At 42.8% G+C, this 21,699-nt stretch overlaps 1 protein-coding gene across 1 annotated transcript in view; it reads right to left on the bottom strand.

Annotated features, from left to right (window-relative positions):
- The window catches only part of LOC114026340 (sodium/hydrogen exchanger 2-like), a 96,619-nt gene that overhangs the window by 44,003 nt on the left and 30,917 nt on the right, over positions 1-21,699 (bottom strand). Inside the window, 2 exon segments of the mRNA XM_027840026.1 lie at positions 2,029-2,225; positions 12,516-12,733. Coding sequence (XP_027695827.1) covers positions 2,029-2,225; positions 12,516-12,733 — 415 coding nt within the window.

Raw genomic sequence — 21,699 nt, 5'->3', positions numbered from 1 at the left:
CCCTGCCATGGCATTTCAGTCTTGGGGAAAACAACAAATCCTAGGAATACTTTAGCCACTAGATGGTGGTGGAATGACATGGCAGGCTCTCTCCCCTATGCCTGCTTTCAGCTGCTTCCGGCTCAACCTCAAGGCCAAAGAGAAGAAAAGGGGACAAAAGATCCAGCAGCACAAGGTGAAGGACAGGGATGCAAATGCTTTTCAATGTTTTTGGGACCCAATTTCAAACAAAAGAGTAGCTCTTATTGATGACATGGGGGGCGGGGGCTGAACCTGTGATTTCAGCCATGTAGGGCTGGCCCAGAGCAGCTTCTCCATGGATAACATATGGATGTGATTACAGTCGCAAGCAGAGAGAAGTGGAGCACATGTAGGTTATTTCACAGGAAATGGAAATGAATTCTTGAAAATCACGTTGTATTTCAAACCAGCATTCTTCTGTTGAAAGCATCTATTAAAGTGAAAGCTGGGTAAAGCTTAGTTAAATCAAATGTGATTTTCTGAAGGCTTAATTAAAACTGATTTTTAAATGGCAAGAAAATAAATGTTGGAGCTTAACCAAAACCATTAACCAAAAATAAAAATGGGGGCTTTTCAGAGAAGATGACTGCAGCTGCTAAGTGGCAGAGCCAGGTTGGGAGCCAGGTCTGCTGACTCGAAATCCGACTGAGCATTTACATAGTACATTATGGTCTGGAAAGTACTTTGAAAACATCAACTCATTTGACCCTCACGACAACCCTGAAAGGTGGGTGCTAACATTATCTCCATTTTGCAGATGAAGAAACTGAGGCTGACAGAGATCAGGAGACTTGCCCAGGGCCTCACAACTAGCAGGTGTCTGAGACAGGCTTCAAACTCAGGTCTTCCTGACTCCAAGGCTAGCACTCCAGCTCTCGTGCCACCTAAACGTCTCCAAACGAGTCCTCGTCTCACTGCATTCGGTGGCCACAAAGTCTCTAGGCCAAAGGTTTTGGGAAAAGCTGCAAATATGTGTGCCATTGGCAAATGAGGAAGATTTCTGCCTTTCCTCCCAGATTCTTAGAGCAATCAATACAGTATAAACTCAAGTGGCTGGAGCTGACATTGACCTGATACATGGTTTAGAAAGCCAGACAGGTCAGGCCCCCAAATAGTTTCACGATAAATAATCAAGTGTATTCTGCGTTATAGCTGGTTGGCACAATGGATAGAGTGCCAAGGCCTGGAGTCAGAAGACTCATTTCCCTGAGTTCCAATCTTACTAGCTGTGTGACCCTGGGCAAGTCACTTCACTCTGTTTGCCTCAGTTTCCTCATTTGTAAAATAAGCTGGAGAAGGAAATGGCAAACCACTCCAGGACCTTTGCCAAGAAAACCCCAAAAGGGGTCACAAAGGGTCAGACACGACTGAAAATGACAGCACAACAACAACAAAACATGTGGCCCTTCTCCCACTCCTCCAATATTGCACAGACCTTTTGTTTGAAGTAGCTGAAATCAAGGTTTGACAGCTAGCAATGCCAAGCAACTCAGCAAGGCCCACAGCCTCCTGCTTTTTGACTGCAGATACATGCCTAGGATGGGCTGGCGGGCCCTTGGTCCCAGGAAAGCCAAATTGAGAGGATACTGACAACACTATTCCCATGTGAACTTGTTCCCTGGCCATGGTCATGCTCCTCTGCACCCAGGCCAGTCTCCTGCAGCTGCTGTGGCTGCCACCTGGTCCTAGGGCATGAGTTTCCTTACCCTCCTCCCAGGCTCCCCCAGCACCACAGGACCACTCCATAGCATTGGCCAGCCCTTCAACACACAGGAACCTATGGTATCTTAAGGCTTCCAAAGGCCATAGCTCAGATGAAGTACTCCACCGTGAACACCTCTTGTGCCAGGTGTAAAAATCCCCAGTTACATTTCTTCCTTTTCTAATAAATCAATGCCATGGCAGCCTTGCTAGTGCATGTCACCATGGGTTGTTTTCACATACAGTTCAGTGCTCGAGCAGAAAGACCATCGCCCCCCTCTCCTTTCCTCCCAAAGCCATATTTACCTGTACAAAAACTGTGAAGAGGATCACCACCGTGGTCGCTGCAACGAAGAACTTCTTTTGGGGAAAGTTCGGGAGGAGAAAAACGAGAGAGAAGCAGATGGCCCCCCTCAGTCCCCCATAGGCGATAATGAACTGGTCCTTTCTGGTGACTGTGTTCAGATGACATTTATTCACAAAGAATGTCAACACGAGGACACCTACATTTCCAAAGGGGAAGGAAGAAGAGGTGGGAAGTCAGCAGAGAGTCAATGGCCACAAATGGGAGGTGAGGATAAATAGTAATGACAGCATTGTAAGGGAAGTGAATTCTGAACGACATGAAAACCAGTGTGGGTCCCAAGGAATGGACCTTTCTTCTTTCAGCAAAGAGGCAGGGGCCTATGAGAGTGCAATGTTGCATGTATTGTCTGACAAGGTAACTGAATTTTTGCTTAACTGCTTTTCTCTGCTACCAAGGAGTCTTCAATTCCAAGCAAGGGGGAGGGTTGTATTTCAAGAAGTGATTGCGACTATGAGTGTGATGCAAAAGCAAAGGGCATCAATAAAAATTTATTTTTTAAGGGAGTGTAGAAAATTAGTATTAAACTAAATGAGAATTCTAAGGATTGGCGATAAATAATTAAAAAGCTGAAACTAATTAAATTCTTAAAGGCTTTGGTCATAAGCTCATGGCATTTTTTCAAGCTGGAAAGGACCCTGGATATCCTCCCATTTCAAAGCTAAGTAAACAGAGGCAGAGAGGTCAAGCAGTTGCCCCAGATCACACAGCACAGGCCCTATTCATTCTACCATACTCAGCTGCCTCTCCATCAGAGGGTTTTCTTTAAGTGGCTTTCCTCTTTTTTTGCTTTGCTTTGCTCCAAATTTTGAAAATGAAACTAGAAGTATGGATGGTATTCCCTTGGGGCTTGAAATGGGTGTGCTGGATAACTGCAAAATGAATCACAGAAACTAAGGAAAATATTTCCATCCATTCTCAGAAAATCTGATAAGCCATGTCCAGATGCCTAGTTTGGAGGCAGCCACCTTTAAGAAACTGGGAATGCTGATAGTATTGAAAGAGAAGGTACATGACCTCGCATCTAAGACCCTTGCTCTAGGGTTCTAAGTGTAGGCCTAGAAGAAGGGACCCCTGAAACTCCACTCCTGTTCAGCCCTGCCTACAGACTCAGGAGCAAACTCTATCCAGGATTGACCTTGCAAGCTTCCAAGTCATGTGACCAACAAGATGGCGGAAAAGCCATTTTCTCTGATCCCCATCATTTCTCAAATCTCTCCAAAATAGGAATTATACAGCAAAGAGAAAGCAACTTAAGCTGTCTCCATGCCTGAGGATATCTAGAATCCAAAACATTTAAAAAAAAAACCATGAACTGACTCCAACTGACCTGAGCTTACTCAGCAAGCTACATGCAACAAGACTGAACTAGCAGAAACAAGTACACAAGCTTACATCACCATGTACCCCCATCCCTGGTCCCCTCTCCCTTCCAGTGCCGTGAAAGTCCCAGCTCCAGGCTGGAGAATTTTGCCCAGGCTGCAGCAGACATCCCTCCCGGCCACAGCCTTTCAGGAGCAAAAGCCTGCAGGGGGCCACAACTCAGTAGCACCAATGCTATAAAGCTCTGAAGTGTCAGTGCTGGGGTGGTCAACCCTGAACACCAGCACTGCAAAGCTCCAAACTGTCAGTGCCAGGCCAGAGGACTAAGGAACAGAGGGAGCAGATCAGGACACCAGGACAGGACATTCTATGTGTATGTGTGTGAGGGGGAGGGGTATGTGGAATTCCACTAAGCCCAAGGGAAAGAACACAGCATCCAGCTGGGGCCAGTTCCAACTACTCAAAAGTCACTTGGAGCAGAGGTCTAGGCTGGTTGACTATGAATTGCTAAGCATGAGAGGAGGCTGAAACACTTTGAGATGCAGTCTCCAAGGAAACCACAATCAGAGGAGAGAGAGTCAGGAAGTGAGCAACAGGAGAGAGAAAAAAGACTGAAATTACCAAGGAAGAATAAAATTCAAACACCTTGAACATAAGCAGATAATTCAACAGGAAAATCAGTAACAACAAAAAGAAACATGGCTTCCAGATTCAATAAATGAGTTCAAGCATGTACAAATAAATACTGCAAAACAAAGGAAAATGATCCAATACTAGATGAGACAGGGGACCCTGTGGAAACTGAGGAGAACATGGAACTATAACATTATGTTCCTGAGTGGTTTAAAAGAGAAATAAGAATAATAACAACAGACTTTATGGCCTACACAGCAAAAATCATTAGCAGAGTAGAGAAACTGGAATTTCCAATGGTAAGTCTTACAAAAGAAACAAAAGAGAAAATAGATTGGGAATGCAAATACAAAGGAAAAGAAATTCAAATAATGCGAGATTATTCTGTACCAACTAGAAAGTGTAGGAGGGGATGGAATAATGTGTTCCGAAAGAGCAATGGAGTTGAGGATGCAGCCCACAGTGACGCTGCAAATCTGAGTTTAAACATACATGAAAAAAGATGGACATTCAATAATAAAGAGGTGTTCAAAACATTTTTATAAGAAAACTAGAACTGAGGATATTATTTGCTCCTCAAACACCCCAAACAACATGCATGCAGGAGAGTGCATAAATTCAGGAGACAAGGACAGCAACAGTAACAGAGTGACAACAGAGAGACTAGCAAGAGACGTTTTTTCTAAATACATACAAAGAGACAGGGATGAAAGTAGAAATCTGGTAGAGATAACAGTGAAGGTAGATGGGGGCATTATGGATAGAACCTGACAACACCTTGCCTACAGGTGAATCAATGCTTTTTGTGGAACTACATTACAACATGTAAGAGTAAGTGAAAAGGAAGAGGGGAACAGGGGAATATTGAGGAGTGTGCAATGTTCCAGGGTCAAATCACAGGCTAACAATGAGAGGAAGGTTACCCCTGTGGTCTCAAAAAGAGAAGAACCTTCAGGAGAATGGGTGATGAGGAGGGGAGAAGCGTCAAAAAGAAGAAAAGGAAGGAGACCTTACTTTGGTACTATGAGTGGGTTCCAATGATGAATGTTCCTGTAGGTGAAGAGGAATGTTCTGTGAAGGGAGATGGTGATCTTACACTGGGTGTGGCCTGGGGAATTTGGTGCTTGAAAAGTCTACTCATCCTACACGGGAAACGGAAGAGTTGGAACCCTTGGGGGAAATTAGCACTTGAGGGATTGAGAAATTAAAGACCTAAGGAGCAAATTTTTGAGGAAAATGTAGGGAAAAAAGGAAGATATCCAAAGGAGGGTAGAGATCAGTGGTGGGCTGAATAATCAAGGACGTGACAGAGAAGGGGCCCTACCACAGGTAAGTATCCTCTCCAACACATACAATAATTGGCATTGTTCTGGGAGCAAGGCACAATGGAAAACAGAAATCCATGGCAGAAATTTCCCAGAAGGGAAAGCCTAGAATGAATACCTTGGAAGTTTTGAGAAACACATGCAAATTACAGGAGTCATGAATCAGAAAATGAGAGTCTGGAGTAAACAGAAAAAGGAGGATGGATAATGAAGAGAGTGAGAGAAATCCTCTGTGGAAAAATGCACAAAAAATGAAATTTTAAAAACTAATGAACAGGACTAGTTGAAGGGGAGAAGAGGAAGGGGGAATCTACTTGACTAACTGAGAGGAAAAAAGGCAGGGGTGAGAATTATATAATCAGTTACTAAGCCTTTCAAAGTTGATTATCTTCACAATATCACTGTTACTGTATAAATTATTCCCCTGATTCTGCTCACTTCACTTTGCATCAACTCATATAAATCTTCCCAGCTTTTTATGAAACCATCCCCTTCATCATTTTTTACAGTACCATTGTATTCCATCACATTCATATGCCATAACTTGTTTAGCTATTCCCCAACTGATGAGCATCCTCACAGTTTCCAACTCTTTGCCACCACAAAAAAGAGCTGCTATAAATATTTTTGTACATATGGGTCCTTTTCCTTTTTCTTTGATCACTTTGGGGTTAAGACCTAGTAGCAATATTTTTGAGTCAAAAGGTATGCATAGTTTAATACCTTTTGGGGCATAGTTCCAAACTGCCTTCCAGAATGGTTGGAGTAGTTCACGGTTCTACCAATAGTGCATTAGTGTACCTATTTTACCACATCCTCTCCAGCATTTGTCATTTTCCTTTTCTGTCACCTTGGCTAACCTGATAGACATGAGGTAGTACCTCCAAGTTGTTTTAATTTGAATTTCCCTAGTTTATCTGTCATATTTATGGATAAGGGAAGAATTTAGGACCAAAGAAGATATAGAAAGCACTACAAAATGTAAAACAGATAATTTTGATAATATAAAATTAAAAAGTTTTTTGCACAAATGAAAACAATGCAACCAGAATTATAAGGAAAGCAGAAAACTGGGGGAAAATTTTGCAACAAGTATCTCTGATAAAGGCCTCATTTCTCAGATATATAGAGAACCGAGTCAAATTTATAAAAATGTAAGTCATTACCCAATTGATAAATGGTCAAAGGATATGAGATAAGGAGAAGGGCAATTTTCAAACAATCAAAGCTATAATAGTCATATGAAAAAATGCTGTAAATCATTATTGATCAGAGAAATAAAAATTAAAACAACTCTGAGATACCACCTCACACCTATCAAAATAGCTAATATAACAAAAAAGGAAAATGTTGGACATTGGAGGGGACGTGAGAAAATTAGAACACTAATACATTGTTGCTGGAATTGTGAACTGGTCCAACTGTTCTGGAGAGCAATCTGGAACTATGTCGAAAGGGCTATAAAACTGTGCATACGTCTTTGATCCAGCATTACCACTTCTAGGTCTATATCCCAAAGACATCCAAAAAAGGGGAAAGGACCTATTTGTATAAAAATATGTATAGCAGCTCTTTTGGTAGAGGCTAAGAATCAGAAATCAAAAAAGAGATGTCCATCAATTAGGGAATGGCTAAACAAGCTGTGGTATATGGTTGTAATGTAATATTATTGTGCTATAAGAAATGACAAGCAGAATGATTTCAGAAAAACCTGGAAAGACTTATATGCATAGTGAACTGATGCATAGTGAAGTGAACAGAAAGAGGAGACATTGTACACAGTAACAGTAATATTGTTCAATGAAGAACTGAGAATGACTTAACTATTTTCAGCAACACAAGGATCCAAGAAAATCTCAAAAGACTCATGATGAATCTGCCTTCAGAGAAAGAACTGATATTGCCTGAATATAGACTGAAGCATGCTACTTTTCACTTTCTTTCTTTTTTTTTCTTTTATTCAACTCTTCTTGTACAAAATGACTGACATGGAAATGTTTTACGTAACTGTACATGTATAACCTATATCTGACTGCTCATCATCTCAGGGGGAGGGGAGAGAGAGATAGAATTTAGAACTCAAAACTTTAAATAAAAATGTTTAAAAAATTAGAAAAAATAAAGGCAACTCTACAGGCAAAAAAAATTACATTTCCCTAATTATTAGTGATTTAGAGCATTTTTCCACATGAGTTAATAGCTTTGATATCTTCTTCTGAAAACTGCCTGTTCATATCCCTTGACCATTCATCAGCTTAGAAATGGTTATTATTCTTATAAATTTGGCTCAGTTCCTTATATCACTCCCATGTTCGTAAGCTCCCAAATGCCTTTATCTGATCAGAATCTTTTTATCATAATCTTTTGTTATCCCATCCTTTCCTCTTCCTTACAGACCCTAACCATGTTCTTCAACCTCACCACGACCTCAAATCCTCCCACTCCTCAGTTCTTTCCCAGCCCATCACCCCTGTCCTTGCTTCTCTACCAACTCCTTTGTGAATCAGTTTAATTCAACACTGTCTTCTACTTTTGAGCCCTTTCCCAGCTTTGGATTACTGACACCATCTGCTGCTTAATGAAGCTGGAGAAAAATCACAAAAACAAGGTGACTGGGTCTACTACAACTTTGTTACACAATCTCAAATGGGCCTTCACTAAAGCAAGGCAATCCTCTTACATCTCCCTAATCAAATCTCAATCTCACTCCCCACAGTGACTTTTGTTTTGTTTTGGTTTTTTTGGTGAGGCAATTGGGGTTGAGTGACTTGCCCAGGGTCACACAGTTAGTAAATATCCAGTGTCTGAGGCCAAATTTGAACTCAGGTCCTCCAGACTCCAAGGCTGGAGCACAGTGACTTTTCCGAACCTTTTCATCCTTCTTCAAACCTACTATGGCACTTCTTCTCCTTCCCAATTTGAGGAGCTCACCTTCCTTCGCTTGCAAAAGTTAAGACCTTTTGCCAAGAGAGCTCCCTCTTCTCCCCTCTTCCTCATCTCCTATAACAGACCTCTTCTCTCACTATCTCCTCCTTCACCCCTGTCTCTAAGAAGCAGCCCTTATTTTGGCAAGGCAATCTCCTCTACCTGCATCCTTAATCCCGTCCCCTCCTATCTTCTCCAGCTGACTGTGCCCTCTATCATCCCTACACCCTCTCTAATCTTTGATTTCTCCCTGTCTACTGGCTGCTTCCCTGCTGCCTACAAACACTCATGTCTCTTCCATCCTTCTGAAAACACCACTTGATTCTCCTATCCCTACTAGCTATTGCCTTAGACTTCTCCCTTTCATGGCTAAACTCCTTGAGAGAATCATCTACAATTAGTGCAGCCACTCCCTCTTCTACAATCCTTCTCTAACCCTTCTATAATCTCATGCAGACCTCATCAATGAAGCAACCTCATCATTCAACTAAAACTGCCTTCTCCAGAGTTCCCAGTGATCTCTTAATTGCCAAAGCTACCAGCCTTTCCTCGATCATCATCATTAACCTCTGTTCAACCTTTGGCACTGCTGATCATGTTCTTCTCCAGAATATTCTCTTCTCTAGGTTTTTGTGATACTGTTTTCTCTTGGTTCTCCTCTTCCCTGAGTGTTCCTTCTCAGTCTCTTTTGCTGAATTTTCATGTAGCTCATGTCCACCAGCTCTGGGAATCTCCCAAGGCCCTCTTGTCTTGTCCCTCAGTCTATACTCTATCACTTGATAACCATATCCATTCCCATGGGTTCAATTATCACCTCTATGCAGATGACTCCCATGTCCAGTCCTAATCTTTCCCCCAGGAACCAACTCACATCCTCAATTGCATTCTGTGTATCTCAAACTGGATGACCTCTAGATATCTCAAACTCCATATTTCCAAAGCAGAACTCATTAACTTTCCCCCCAAACACTCTCTTCTTCTTAAGTATCCTATAATCGTCAAGGACACCACCAACCTCTCAGTCAGCTATGCTTACAATCTCAATGTTATTTTCGACTCTTCACTCTTACTCACCTCCCATATCTAATCTGTTACCAAGTCCTGTCAACTGGACCTTCCTGACATCTCTCATGTATGCGTCCTTCTCTGCTCTGCCCCTGCCACCCCTCCAGCACAGGCCCTCATCACCTTATGCCTCATCTCTTGCAATGGTCTACTGATTGGTCCCCCTGTCACAAGTATCTCCGCACTCTAGTTCATCCTCCACTTAACTGCCAAAAGGATTTTCCTACAGGACAAATCTGGCCACATCACACTTCTCCTCAATAAACTCCAGTGGTTCCCTTTTACTTATAGGTTCAAATGGAAAATCCTCCCAGCCTGGGCCCCATTTTAGGTCTTCTCATACTTGACTCCCCAAGGCATACTCTCTGATCCAGTGATGCATGACACAGGCCTTTTTGCTATTTCTACAATCATGCAGGCCATCTCCTGCACCTTTTCACTGGCTACCTCCAAGAAATACTTCCTCCCCTCTGCTTCTTGGCTTCCTAGCTCAAATCACATCATCTGTAGGAAGACTTTCTTCTATATCTAGTATGGACATAATCATTTCCAAGATGTTTCTCCTGTTAGAATGTGAGCACCTTGTGAAATAGGAAAAAAAATCTGCTCAGAATGTGACCTGTGGTCGTCAAAGACAGTAGAGACATAATAAATGGCTGAAGGCACTAGGGAACCAGAGGCAGCCCGTCCCACTTTGCCTTGAGACCAACCACTTAACCTTTCTGAGCGTCATGAGAGGCCTTCCTTTGTATCCTCATCACAGTGACCGGCATCAAATAAGAACTTAATAAATGCTTGTTGACTGACTAATTGACTATCAGCATGCTGCGATTTTCACAAATGGCTAGAAATACTGTCCTTGGTCCTATGGCCCTGATCTTACTTGCTCTTGGCATAGTAAAAAGCATGATGGACCTCAGAAGACGTAGGAGGATATTAGTTCAAATCCTTCTTTGTCTCTTACTACCTGTGTGACCTTGGGCAATGCACACCCAATCTGGGCCTCAGCTCCTCATCTGGAAAAATGAAAAGGTTACAAGAGATGGTCTCAAAGGTCCCTTCCAAACAGTGGGATGCTGGTAACTTTTGAACAACTAGCTTCCCAAGGGGAAAAAATGTAGGCATAACACACTTAAGTCTAACCTGCATTATTATCATTTTCTCCATCACTTTCTTAAGTCGAGACAATCAACAAAACGATAAATCCAGGCCTGATTTGCAGCATTAACAGATTTCTGAGGCATAAATGCTCATAGTGAAAATTTAACAATCGGCTCACAAGCACACTCCTGCTTCCAGCTCTAAATCTTAGAAAAAGAGATCTCCTTAACTGCCTTTACTCTACCTTTCCCCATCACTGATCTTGAGGTACGTGGTTTTCCTATTTCACTTAAAAAGTGATTTTATTAAAAAAAAAAAAACAACAACAACAACCCAGACATTTTGCACCATGCCTTTGAAGAGCGGGAAATAGGCTTCTATGAACCTGGATGACATGTGGCTGCTAGCTGTCCTGGTAATAAGCACCCTACACACATGTTAATGGCTAATCAAGCGGCCCAGCCTGCCTTACTGCTCCTCCTCACACACCTGGGCAATTTGCCTAATGTGCTTCTCCATCTCCATGGGGGAAGTGTCTCAGGCTCCCTGCAAGGGCTAACGGTGCAATGATGATATTCGTTGGGAAGGAAGGGGGAGGGCAACATATAAATGTCAAGCAAAGATGATGAACTATAAACAGAAAGCTGAGAGAAGCTATAAATTGTATGATAAAGAGGAGGCCCTGTTTAGCTTGTAATGAAGCAATGAGGTTTGCAGGCTAACATGGCATGGCCCACGTGGGCACTTCCCTTGTCTGCAGTCGTGGCCTCGCATGAGACAATTGATGTGGAACAGCAAGGAGCCTCCACCTAGAGTGTTGAAATCATAGCCCTCTCTTAGTCTCAGTTTCTCCACCTGTCAAATGGAGAAGAGCAGGTTTAGACTAAGTGATCTCTCAGGGCCTTTCCTGGTCTCAATCTTATAAATGTGGGTAGAGTTCTAGGAGAAAATCGCAGGGTAGGAATGAGATGAGGGTCTAAAGCTGTGGCTGTGGTTCAGGGCCCCAATGTTGACTAGGCTTCCCCCCTCAACTCCCACTTTACACAGGAGTAAACCAAGGCAAAGAGAGGGGAAGTGACTGAGCCATGGTCATACGGTATGTTCACAGCAATATCTCTTCTGACCTTTCTCCTTCCACAGCAATGGTACCAAACTTCTGCAATAATATTGGAAGGCGGAAAGGCAAGGCAGGAACATACAGATCACTGAAGATGAAAAGTGCAGATTCCTTCCATACTGCCAACACGGGCCAAGCAGGGGACAGTGGCAATCTACCCTTCAAGGGCCATATGCAGAGCCATTGTGAGTGTAGCCAGGAAGGCAGCCCTCCTTACCCAACAACAACAATAATATTAATATAGTTCAAAGAGCTATCAGAGTCATAGGCTTAAAGCTAGAAGAACCTTAGAAACCACATAGTCTAATTCAGGAGGAACTGGTGCCCAGAAAAGTTGTGACTTGCTCTGGGTCACACAGGCAATAGCAAAGCTGTGACACAAATTCAGGTCCTCCAGATCCAGCCTGCTTCCCATTGTATTACTCATTCTCCCCACTGCACTGTTATGAATATTCCCTTCATCAATATAAATCACAACTGGTCACTGACTAGCCAACCTGCTAAGAGGTCTTTCATTACTCCCCTCATTTTATTCAGGATTTTGTATGGACCTGAGAAACTAAGGCCCAAGAAGTGAGTGCTAACTCACATGGATAGCAAGTTTATACTTTCATGCAAATACTGATGGTTATCTTCAGAGAAGAAACTATCTCAGTGGGTGATAAGAGCACTGGATTTGGAGCTGGAGGTTCTAGGCTCAAATCCTGGCTCTGCTAGTTATAACTTGTGAGTCCTTGGGCAAGCCTCTGCAACCCTCTGGGCCTCAGTTTTCTTCTTTGTCAAATGAGAAAGTTAGACTAAGATAACCTTGGAAGTACTTTCCAGCCAGAAATTTGTGATTCCAGGACCACATACTATCTTCCATTTGAAAGATATCATGTCTAATTTAGCCCAAAATTCAGTTCATTTGGTTCATACAAAAATACTTACGGTTCCATACCTAATGCTCGCCATACGAGGCAGAAAATGATGGTGAAACAAATATACGGCCAATTCCACTCATGCTTCTCACCAATGGTCGAAACCCCCAGGAAGATGAAGATAAGCGTATGGCTCACACTGCTACACATCTTCATAAAGTACTTGATGGTGGTGTGAGAATGCTGGGAAATGTTGGCCTCTACATAGCGCTTCATGCTCATAGCACAGGTGATGATGCTAGAGTAGAAAAACAACATTAACATCAAGGGGAAAGGAACACAAACCCTCTTTGGGCTTACGTCTGACTTCCTGTGACTTGCCTTGCTCTGGTTTATTCCAGAACATGAGAAACACACAGTTGCTAAGTTATTCATCCCCTCTGACCCAAGGAGCCCATCAGTGGGCATATACCTCTGGGAGGAGAATGACAAAAAGTAAAGTCCTAAAATATACCAAAATATTTATAGCATCCTTTTTGGGGAATCCAAGAATCAGAAACAAAGTCTGTCCAGTGACTGTAACATTGTAAATGAAAACAACACTAAAAGGAAGCGGAACTCTTGTTGTTGCTGCTGTTCAGTCGTGTACAACTCTTCATGACCCTGTATGGGGTTTTCTTGGCAAAGATACTGGAGTGGTTTGCCATTGACTTCTCCACTGGATTAAAAGGTTAAGTGACTTGCCCAGGGTCACAGAGCTAGTGAATGTCTGAAGCTTAATTTGAATTCAGATCTTCTGACTCCAGCATTGGAAAAGGAGTGCAAGAAGGCTGTATATTGTCATCTTATTTATTTAACTTATATGCAGAGTACATCATATGAAATGCCAGCCTGGACGAATCAAAAGCCAGAATTAAGGTTGTTGGGAGAAACATCAACAATCTCAGATATGCAGATGATACCACTCTGATGGCAGAAAAGTGAAGAGGAATTAAGAAGCCTCTTGGTGAAGGTGAAAGAGGAGAGTGCAAAAGCTGGTTTGAAGCTTAACATCAAAAAAACTAAGATCTTGGCAACCAGTCCCATTACTACCTGGCAAATAGAGGGAGAAGAAATGGAAGCAGCTTCAGATTTTACATTCTTAGGCTCAAGGATCACTGCAGATGGAAACTAGCCATGAAATTAAAAGGCGCTTGCTCCTTGGAAGGAAAGTTATGGCAAATCTGGACAGCAGACTAAAGAGCAGAGATATCACCTTGTCGACAAAGGTTCGTATAGTCAAAGCTATGGTTTTTCCAGTAGCAATGTATGGCTGCGGGGAGTTGGACTATAAGGAAAGTTGAGCACCACAGAATCGATGCTTTCGAATTGTGGTGCTGGAGAAGACTTGTGAGAGTCCCCTAGACAGCAAGGAGATCAAATCAGTCAATAATTAAAGAAATTAATTCAGGCTATTCACTGGAATGTCAAATACTGAAGCTGAAGCCTAAATACTTTGGCCACTTAATGAGAAGATGGGACTCATTGGAAAAGACCATGATGTTAGGAAAGATTGAAGGCAAAAGGAAAAGGGCAGAGGATGGGATGGATAGATAGTGTCATGGAAACAACAAACATGAACTTGGACCCACTTTGAGAGGCAGTGGAGGGTAGAAGGGCCTGGCATGCTATGGTCTATGGGGTCATGAAGAGTCAGACACAACTGGACAACAACTTCCTGACTCCAGGCCTGGTACTCTATCCACTGAGCCACCCAGCTGCACTGCAATGGCTAATGTTAATCCTGGAGAAGGGATGATGAAGCGTTTCTCCTCACCTTCTGTAGGGAGGTAGGGAACAACAGGGGCAAAATGTGGCATATGCCACCAGGCATGGTCACTATATTGGTTGGTATACCATGTTTGGTTTTTCTGTTATAAGGAAGGGCTGAATTCGTGGTGGGGGAGGCAGAGAGGGAGAAGTGTAGTGTAAAATAAAAGGCATCAAGCCAACTTAAGAACAACCGCCATCACCGAGCTGGTCTACTGGCAGTCCTCCTTTCCATTCCATTTCCAGGTGACCGAACTCTTTGTCTCCTGAATCAGTGGCACTTTTTGATATCCTTTTGTGTACTGAGAACTACCTGCCTGTTTTAGCATCCTTAACTTTGCCTAATCTGTCCTCCTTAAAGCAGGCTGGGGCTGACAGAGCCTAATCATTGGCTGGCACTAAATCAGTGAGAAGCAGGTGCTAAAGATGAGAAATCTATTTCCCGTGTTCTCCAAAGCACTGCTGTTTTATTAATGAAACCAATTTCTGAAGTGCGGGAGGCTTTTTAGTGGCTTACCCGCCTCGCTCTGTTTTTCATTCATTCATATTCATATTTGAATCTGTCACCACTCAGCACAGAGCTGCTGCACACCAGAATTGACGGCCATGTGCTCACAACCTCTATCTCTGTCCAAATAGCAGGCTGCTCAGCTCACCCCATCAAGGCCTCGGCCTGTTGGGCAGCCATTTGTGGCCCCAGGGAAACCAGTCTGTTCTGTTCTGGCCGTCCTATTTAGCCATCCTTTCTCAAGCCTCACTGATCATTTGAAAACACCTCTCAAGCTACAAATGTAATTCTTGGCCAGCAAATTTTTTCAGCTGTCTTTCGTACATGTAGGGCTGGACAACTCCACTGGGCAATTGGACACTTTTCCAAAGGCCTGTGGCAACAGTAGGCACCTGAGGAAGCATACCAAACCAATATGTATTTCTTCCCTCTTGGACTGGGAAAGAAAGAAGGAGAGAGGCTAGCCATCCATAGATTGCCAATGAAGCCACTTCAGAATGAGGCTTTTTTTTTTCAACTTCAGGAGTCACTATTAAATACGAAGACCCTCTTGAGTGGGCATAGTGGCATAGTGGGAGAGAGGGAGCACCAGGAGAGAAGAATATCGTAGGGAGAGGGAAAGGGAGTGGGAGGAGAGAGGAGCTTCTTTCACAATTTTGTTGAGGATGGGCCTGGCCATATCACTCAAAATGGTGACAATGTCACCTTGGGCATACAAGGCTTTGGCTGTGCCAGTCATCTTTGGCACTTTAAAACACGGCCAAGAGGATGAAGCAAAGGGAGAACAGAAGTACCTTGCACAGTGGCCATTAGTATATGGAAACAGCCTTTGGTCCTGACCAAATGCAGACCCACAAGTGATTTATACGAGTGATGCCTTGAGGGCATCTAGACGATTCTCTAGCAATGACCTCATTCAAGATGGTTCAGAATGAAGTCCAGAGTATCAGTCAGATGTGTAGTGAGGAAGAGCGTCACTGGCTGCCTATGGGGTGGAAACCGCAGCTATGATGATACTGGCACATGGAACTTCTGAAGGAGGAAAGTCCCTCTACCAATGCAGGTCAGCCCCTTCTCCACAACTCTCAGACTTGGAAAGTTGCCCAAGTGATTTGCCTAGGCTCACCCAGCCAGAATACAGCAGTAGCAGGACTGACTACCTACACTCACCTTTAAATACAATTCAAACTTCCTACTGCCTTGAGGAACAAATACCAATTCCTCTGTCCCACCTTTTGAGCCCACTAGCTGGCTCCAACCTAGCTTTCCGGACCCATTTCACAGGAATGCCTCCATGGCCTACGTGCTGTTTCTCATAAAGGACATTCCAAGTCCCGCCCTTGGGCACTTACAGCATATTCCTGGAAGCTTCCTCACATCACCTCCTGCTCACAGCCTCCCCAGCCTCCTTCAAGGCTCAGCTCAGTGCCACCAACCGTACAAGACCTTTCCAGATGCCTCTTGTGGTTACTGCAGCCATCAGAATAATCTTATAGTTACTCAGCATATACTTTGTCCTTATCTGTACACATGTTTCTCCCCAGTAGAACATAAGCTCCTTAAGGAGCCGTTTTGCTCTTTTCTGCATATACTCAGTGCCCAGCCCAGTGCCTGGCACATAATCACTATACTTAATAAAGGCTTGGTGAACTGAGCTGAAGTTCTCATTGGTCAATTTCCAGAAGGAGGAGTAGGATACACACAGGGCCTTACATCTGTGCCAACATTGGCTTGTGCTTTGCAGGTGTCCAATGTGCCAAAATCTAAGGAGGCTCTGAGCTTCTGGCAGCATAGGGAACTCCTCCCACCCCCCACCAAGGTAGACTGGAACCTGTCTCTGCCTTAGGAGATGAATCCTAAGAACTTGTTTGCTGCCTGAGGCAGACACAGATTGATTTGCCCAGATTCAAACAGTGAGTATGAATTAGAGTTGATGTTTGAAGTCTGGTCATCTCTTCTCCAAGGCCAGAACTCTATCCACTGAGCCAGGCCAACTCATCTTCAAGTTTTACATATTCCAAAATCATGCTCTTTTCTCTGGATTGAATCAAAGAATCAGAGTAGGGAAGGATCCCCGAGGACATCCAGGCCAACTATAACTGAGCAATAATGTTCTCTAGAGCATCCCCAACAAGTGAGCATCTAGATGTTACTTGAAGACCTCCAGGGAGGGTAGAAACTTACCACTTGCCAAGGCAGATCAGTCCATTTGGGAAGAACTCCCATTATTAGGAGTTTTTCCCTCTATCAAACCCAAATCTATCCCTCTTCAACTTCCACTCATTGTTCCTGGTTCTACCCTCTAGGTAGGACTAAGCAAAATGAGTCAAATCCCTCTTTCTCAAATACTTGACAATAAATCTCCTATCCCGTATTCATCTTCTCTCGTTCAGGTGAAATATCCCCGGGTCATTCAACTAATTTTCTTAAGTCATGGACTCAAGGACTTCCCAGTTGCCCTCCTCTGGACACTCTGACTCCTCAATGGCCTTAAACCGTAGTTCCCAGAACTGAACACTGAGCTCCAGGTGGGGCCTATGCCACACCAGAGGACACAGACCAGGAGGTTTTTCTCCGATTGGGAGAGGGCTGTGGGTTAGAATTTTCCTGGGGTTCTGCCTCACTATGAGACAAATCTTTTTGCTTCTATGATATGACCGAATTTGGTCCTCTCTGGAAAGAAGAAGAATAGAATAACAGAAGCTGTCCTTTTGACAGGGGAAAAAAAAACAACAGTGTCCAACACGACCTCTTCTAGTGACTATTTTAGCCCCTTTGAAGGTATAAATCCCAAGTCCTCCTTAGCTTAGGAATCCAGTACAGTTGCCAATGTGGATTGTTTTCTTTGTCAAATTTCACTTATTCTCTCATCTCCTAAGACATCAAAATAGCTGCCTCTTCTGTCCTTGTTATAAAGTGTTGCTTCTTTGTCCTTTAAATAGATTGGGATTTCTTCCAGCGACGAGGAGTGTTTCTTGATCATATTCAATGGTACAGGCCAATTTTTTTTAATCACTATTTTCCGTTAAGGCTCAGCAACTTGAAGTAGGTGAACTTGGTCAACAAGGCAACAACCGAGCTTTCCAAAGTGTGATCAGTTACCATCTGTTCCCAATCTGTCACTGACTTTTCGCCTCTGTGTAGCATGGACAAGTTGTGAATGAGAAATGTGAGTTCCTGTTATAAGGGTGGGTGTCTCAGTGGCAGCAAAACTGATATTACTCCATAGAACATCCATTTTATATTTATTATTTTTTCAATCAATAAGCATTTATTAAATACTTATCATGGGCTAGATACTGTGCTCAGCATGTTACATACAAAGAACAAAATTATTCTTCTTCTTTTCGTTTATATCTCTTAAAGTTAATTTTTTCCAATTTTCAAGCATTTATTTTTTCTCCCTCCTATCTCCCTACACCCTGCCCTGCCCCCCACACACAGAGAGATACAAAACCCTTGTAGGAAGTATGCATAATCAAGCAAAACAAATTCCCACCTTAGTCATGTCCAAAAAAAACGTATGACTCGTTCTGTATCTGGAATTCATCACCTCTTTTTTAAAAGGTGGGCAGCATACTTCATCATCGGGCCTCAGGAATTGTGGCTGATCACTGCACCAACTAGAATTCCTAAGTATTTCAGAATTGTTTGTTTTCATGATGTCCATGTTCTGGCATAAATTGCTGCCCTAGTTCAGCTCATTTCACTCCGCACTAGTTCAGAAAGCCTTCCCGGGTTTCACTAAAACCATCTCTTTATTTTCTTACAGCACAAGAGGATTCCATAACATTCATATACCATAATTTGTTTAGATATTTCCCAACTGAAAAGTACACCCTTAGTTTCCAGTTCTTTGTTACTATAAAACGAGCTACTATAAATATTTTTGTAGATATAGGTCCTTTCCCTCTTTCTGAGATCTCTTTGGAGCATAGGCCTAGTAGTGATATCACTGGGTCAAAGGGCATGTCCAATAATTTTGGGGGCAATGTTCCAAACTGCTTTCCAGAATGGCTGGACCAATTCACAGCTCCACCAACAGTGCATCAATGTGCCCATTTCCCCCCAGTCCTTCCAACATTGGTCATTTTCATTTTTGTCTCGTGTATTACTTCTGACACTTCAAAGATCTGTGATTTTGTCATCACAGGGCCTACATAGACAAAGATCACTCTCCCTTTACCTGCTTCCTCAGACTGTGTTACAGCTCTTGCTGAATGAGAATGCTCACTGGTTTTTTTATTAGTCGGCCCCACAGAGCTTGTCCCCTTCACCCACATCCACAACTAAGGCATGCAAACTACCCTGAGGCTCTGAAAAACCTCCAGAAAATACTAAAAATACCCAAAAGGGAAGGGGCATAGCTGGTCATGCTACCATCAGCCTTTCAAATGCTAATATAACCATTTAAACCCAACTAATCAGCTAACACTGAAACCCTCTAAAAATAATCCAAGCATCATAAGCATTATGGGAGCTTCTGATGGATAAACTATATTCAATAATCCATTATAAACAGTAATTTGTTCGTGGTAACAGATTCAGAGATGGAAGGGAGCTTAGAGGCCATCTAGTTCATTATACAGATGAGGACACTAAGGCCCCACATAGGTTAGGGGACTTGCTCAAGGTCACTCAAGTAGGAAATTCCAGGCCAGGGCACAGATTTAAACCAAAGTCCTCTACCTCCCCATTCAGCACCCTTTCTACCATCCTGGGCTGCTCATATTTCTAAATCCTACTGTGTCCGTCTAATTCCAGGTTGTGAGCAATAGTCTGGTGAAGCTTATGAGCCCCTTCTCAGAATAATGTTTTTAAATAATTGAAGGCAATGCTAAATTTCAATTAGTGGTTGGTGAAAATTAAGATTTACTTTTTACCCATCCTAGTTCATGAACCCCCTAAAATCTCTTGGGGCCCAAGGACTTCAGTTTAAGAACCCTTGATCTAACTCAAGAATTCAACAAAGGGCCAGCTTCGAGGATGGGGACGATGAAAATACTGCCCAGGACAGATTCCTAGCCTGCTAACTGCCCTGTACCTTCTTCACCCACCAGTTAGGCTGCAATTTGAAATTGTTGCTTTTTAATATTGTGCTGCATTCATAGAAAATAACCATGACATGACTCCTGTTCTTCATCAGTTTACCTTCTGAGGTGACATGAGATCACAGTGACAATATAATAATCAAACAAGTATATGATGAATATTTCCTAAGGTTAATTTTTGGGGGAAGTCTACTTTGTTTTCTAGTTATAGGCATAACAATAATTCACATTTCCCTAGTACCTTGCAGTTTATAGAGAGTTTTTATCCTAACAACTTTGCGAAGTAGGGAGTTCAAGTATTATCATCATTATTTACAGATAAGGAAACTGAGGCTCAGAAGTTATCAGGAAAAAAAAGACAGAGAAGTAGTGGACTGTGGATAAAGAAAGAAACATACATTTTCAGACATGGACTTTTTTCTTTCTTTTTTTTTTGCTAAAATATACTTATTTGTTACAAGGGAAGGCAGCGGAGGGTGAAGGGGAGAGGGAAAGCAGGAATCTCTGGGAAGTGATAGTGACATAAAAAAAAAAGAAAAGCACATCAATAAAACTTCAGGTTTTTTTTAAAGATTGGCTAGTCACAAAGCAAGGTCAAGGGACAACGAACAGCCCATGTGCTCCAATAGCATGCATGCAATGTTCAGAGTTCTATAGGAAAGCCTTCCACACCCTAAGTAGACTTCCCTCAAATGATATAAGGGAGGCCGTGAACCAGAGTTCAAGAGTTGCACACAATGAGAAGGTGTAAAGAGGCTATGATCTGCACTGCCAAAGACCGCCTGCCATAAGGACTTGGAGGCAGAGGCCCTGGGTTCAAATTGTGGTTCTTCAACTTCCTACCTGTGTGACCTTTGGCAGTTACTTCCCTTCTCTGGGTCTCAGGTTCCTCATCTGTAAAATGAAAAACATGCTTCCTGTCGTAGCTAGATCACTGTGCTGTTGTGACACTCCAGTGATACCATACAAGGAAAATGCTTTATAAACTTTCAAGTCTTACCTATGTGACATTGATATAAATGCCAGTAATTATTACCAAGCTCAATAAGATTGTGGTTCCATCAAAGAATCAGAACTTGAGACCCCTAAATAAAGGTTCCATAAATGCCACAAGTGTGGATCAGAGAAGGGGGAAAACACTCAAGATCTGAAAGCAAATCACAAAGAAGGCCTGAGTCTTGTCCTCACAGGTACCTGCAACATCATAAGGTCCTCGAGAGCTCGAACTGGTAAGGACCTCCACAGGGCATTTTCTAAGCATATACATACCAAACTGGAGGGGGCATGTTGCAAAGTATCATGGGATGCATGGGACTCAGGCCCCATTCCTTCTCAATTAGGGGAACTCAGTCATCACAACCTGCACTCACTTGGAGAAGGCCCCACACCAAAAGGCCGGGTGCCAATGAAGTCAGCAGCCACAGCTCCTGGGGACGTCAACTGCAAGCTGAATGAAGCTAAATGTGACTCCTGACAGGTCAGCCCTTGCCATGCACTAATCCGGGGCTGCTTCTCAGCTCCCTGATAAGGTTCTCTGGCCCTCCCTCTTTCATTCCATTCTCTTCCACTATCAGAGATCACTCAGCACTGAGTGCATAGCATGGCAGGTGATTTTTTTATTCATCAGACATTGTGACCTTCAGCTCCCCTACTTCCTCTTTATTCTTTCCTTGTTCACTGTAAGATTGCAAAATCTCATTTCGCCCATCATTAAAAATTAGAAAATGATGCTATTTTTAAAAGAGCAAAACCATCTTAGGAGTTGAATTGTAAAAGTATACAGAGGATAAGAAAATATAACATTTACAAACACATATTATTTTATAAGAAGCGATGTCTTAAGAGATTTGAACAATATATTCACTCTTTGTTACTTATATAAAAGAGTGACACATT

The sequence above is a fragment of the Vombatus ursinus genome, unplaced genomic scaffold, assembly GCF_900497805.2.
Source record: "Vombatus ursinus unplaced genomic scaffold, bare-nosed wombat genome assembly UNPS02004691.1, whole genome shotgun sequence".
NCBI lineage: Eukaryota > Metazoa > Chordata > Mammalia > Diprotodontia > Vombatidae > Vombatus > Vombatus ursinus.
The sequence above is the reverse complement of the archived record's forward strand: the minus strand, read 5'-3'. Positions and strand labels throughout refer to the sequence as shown.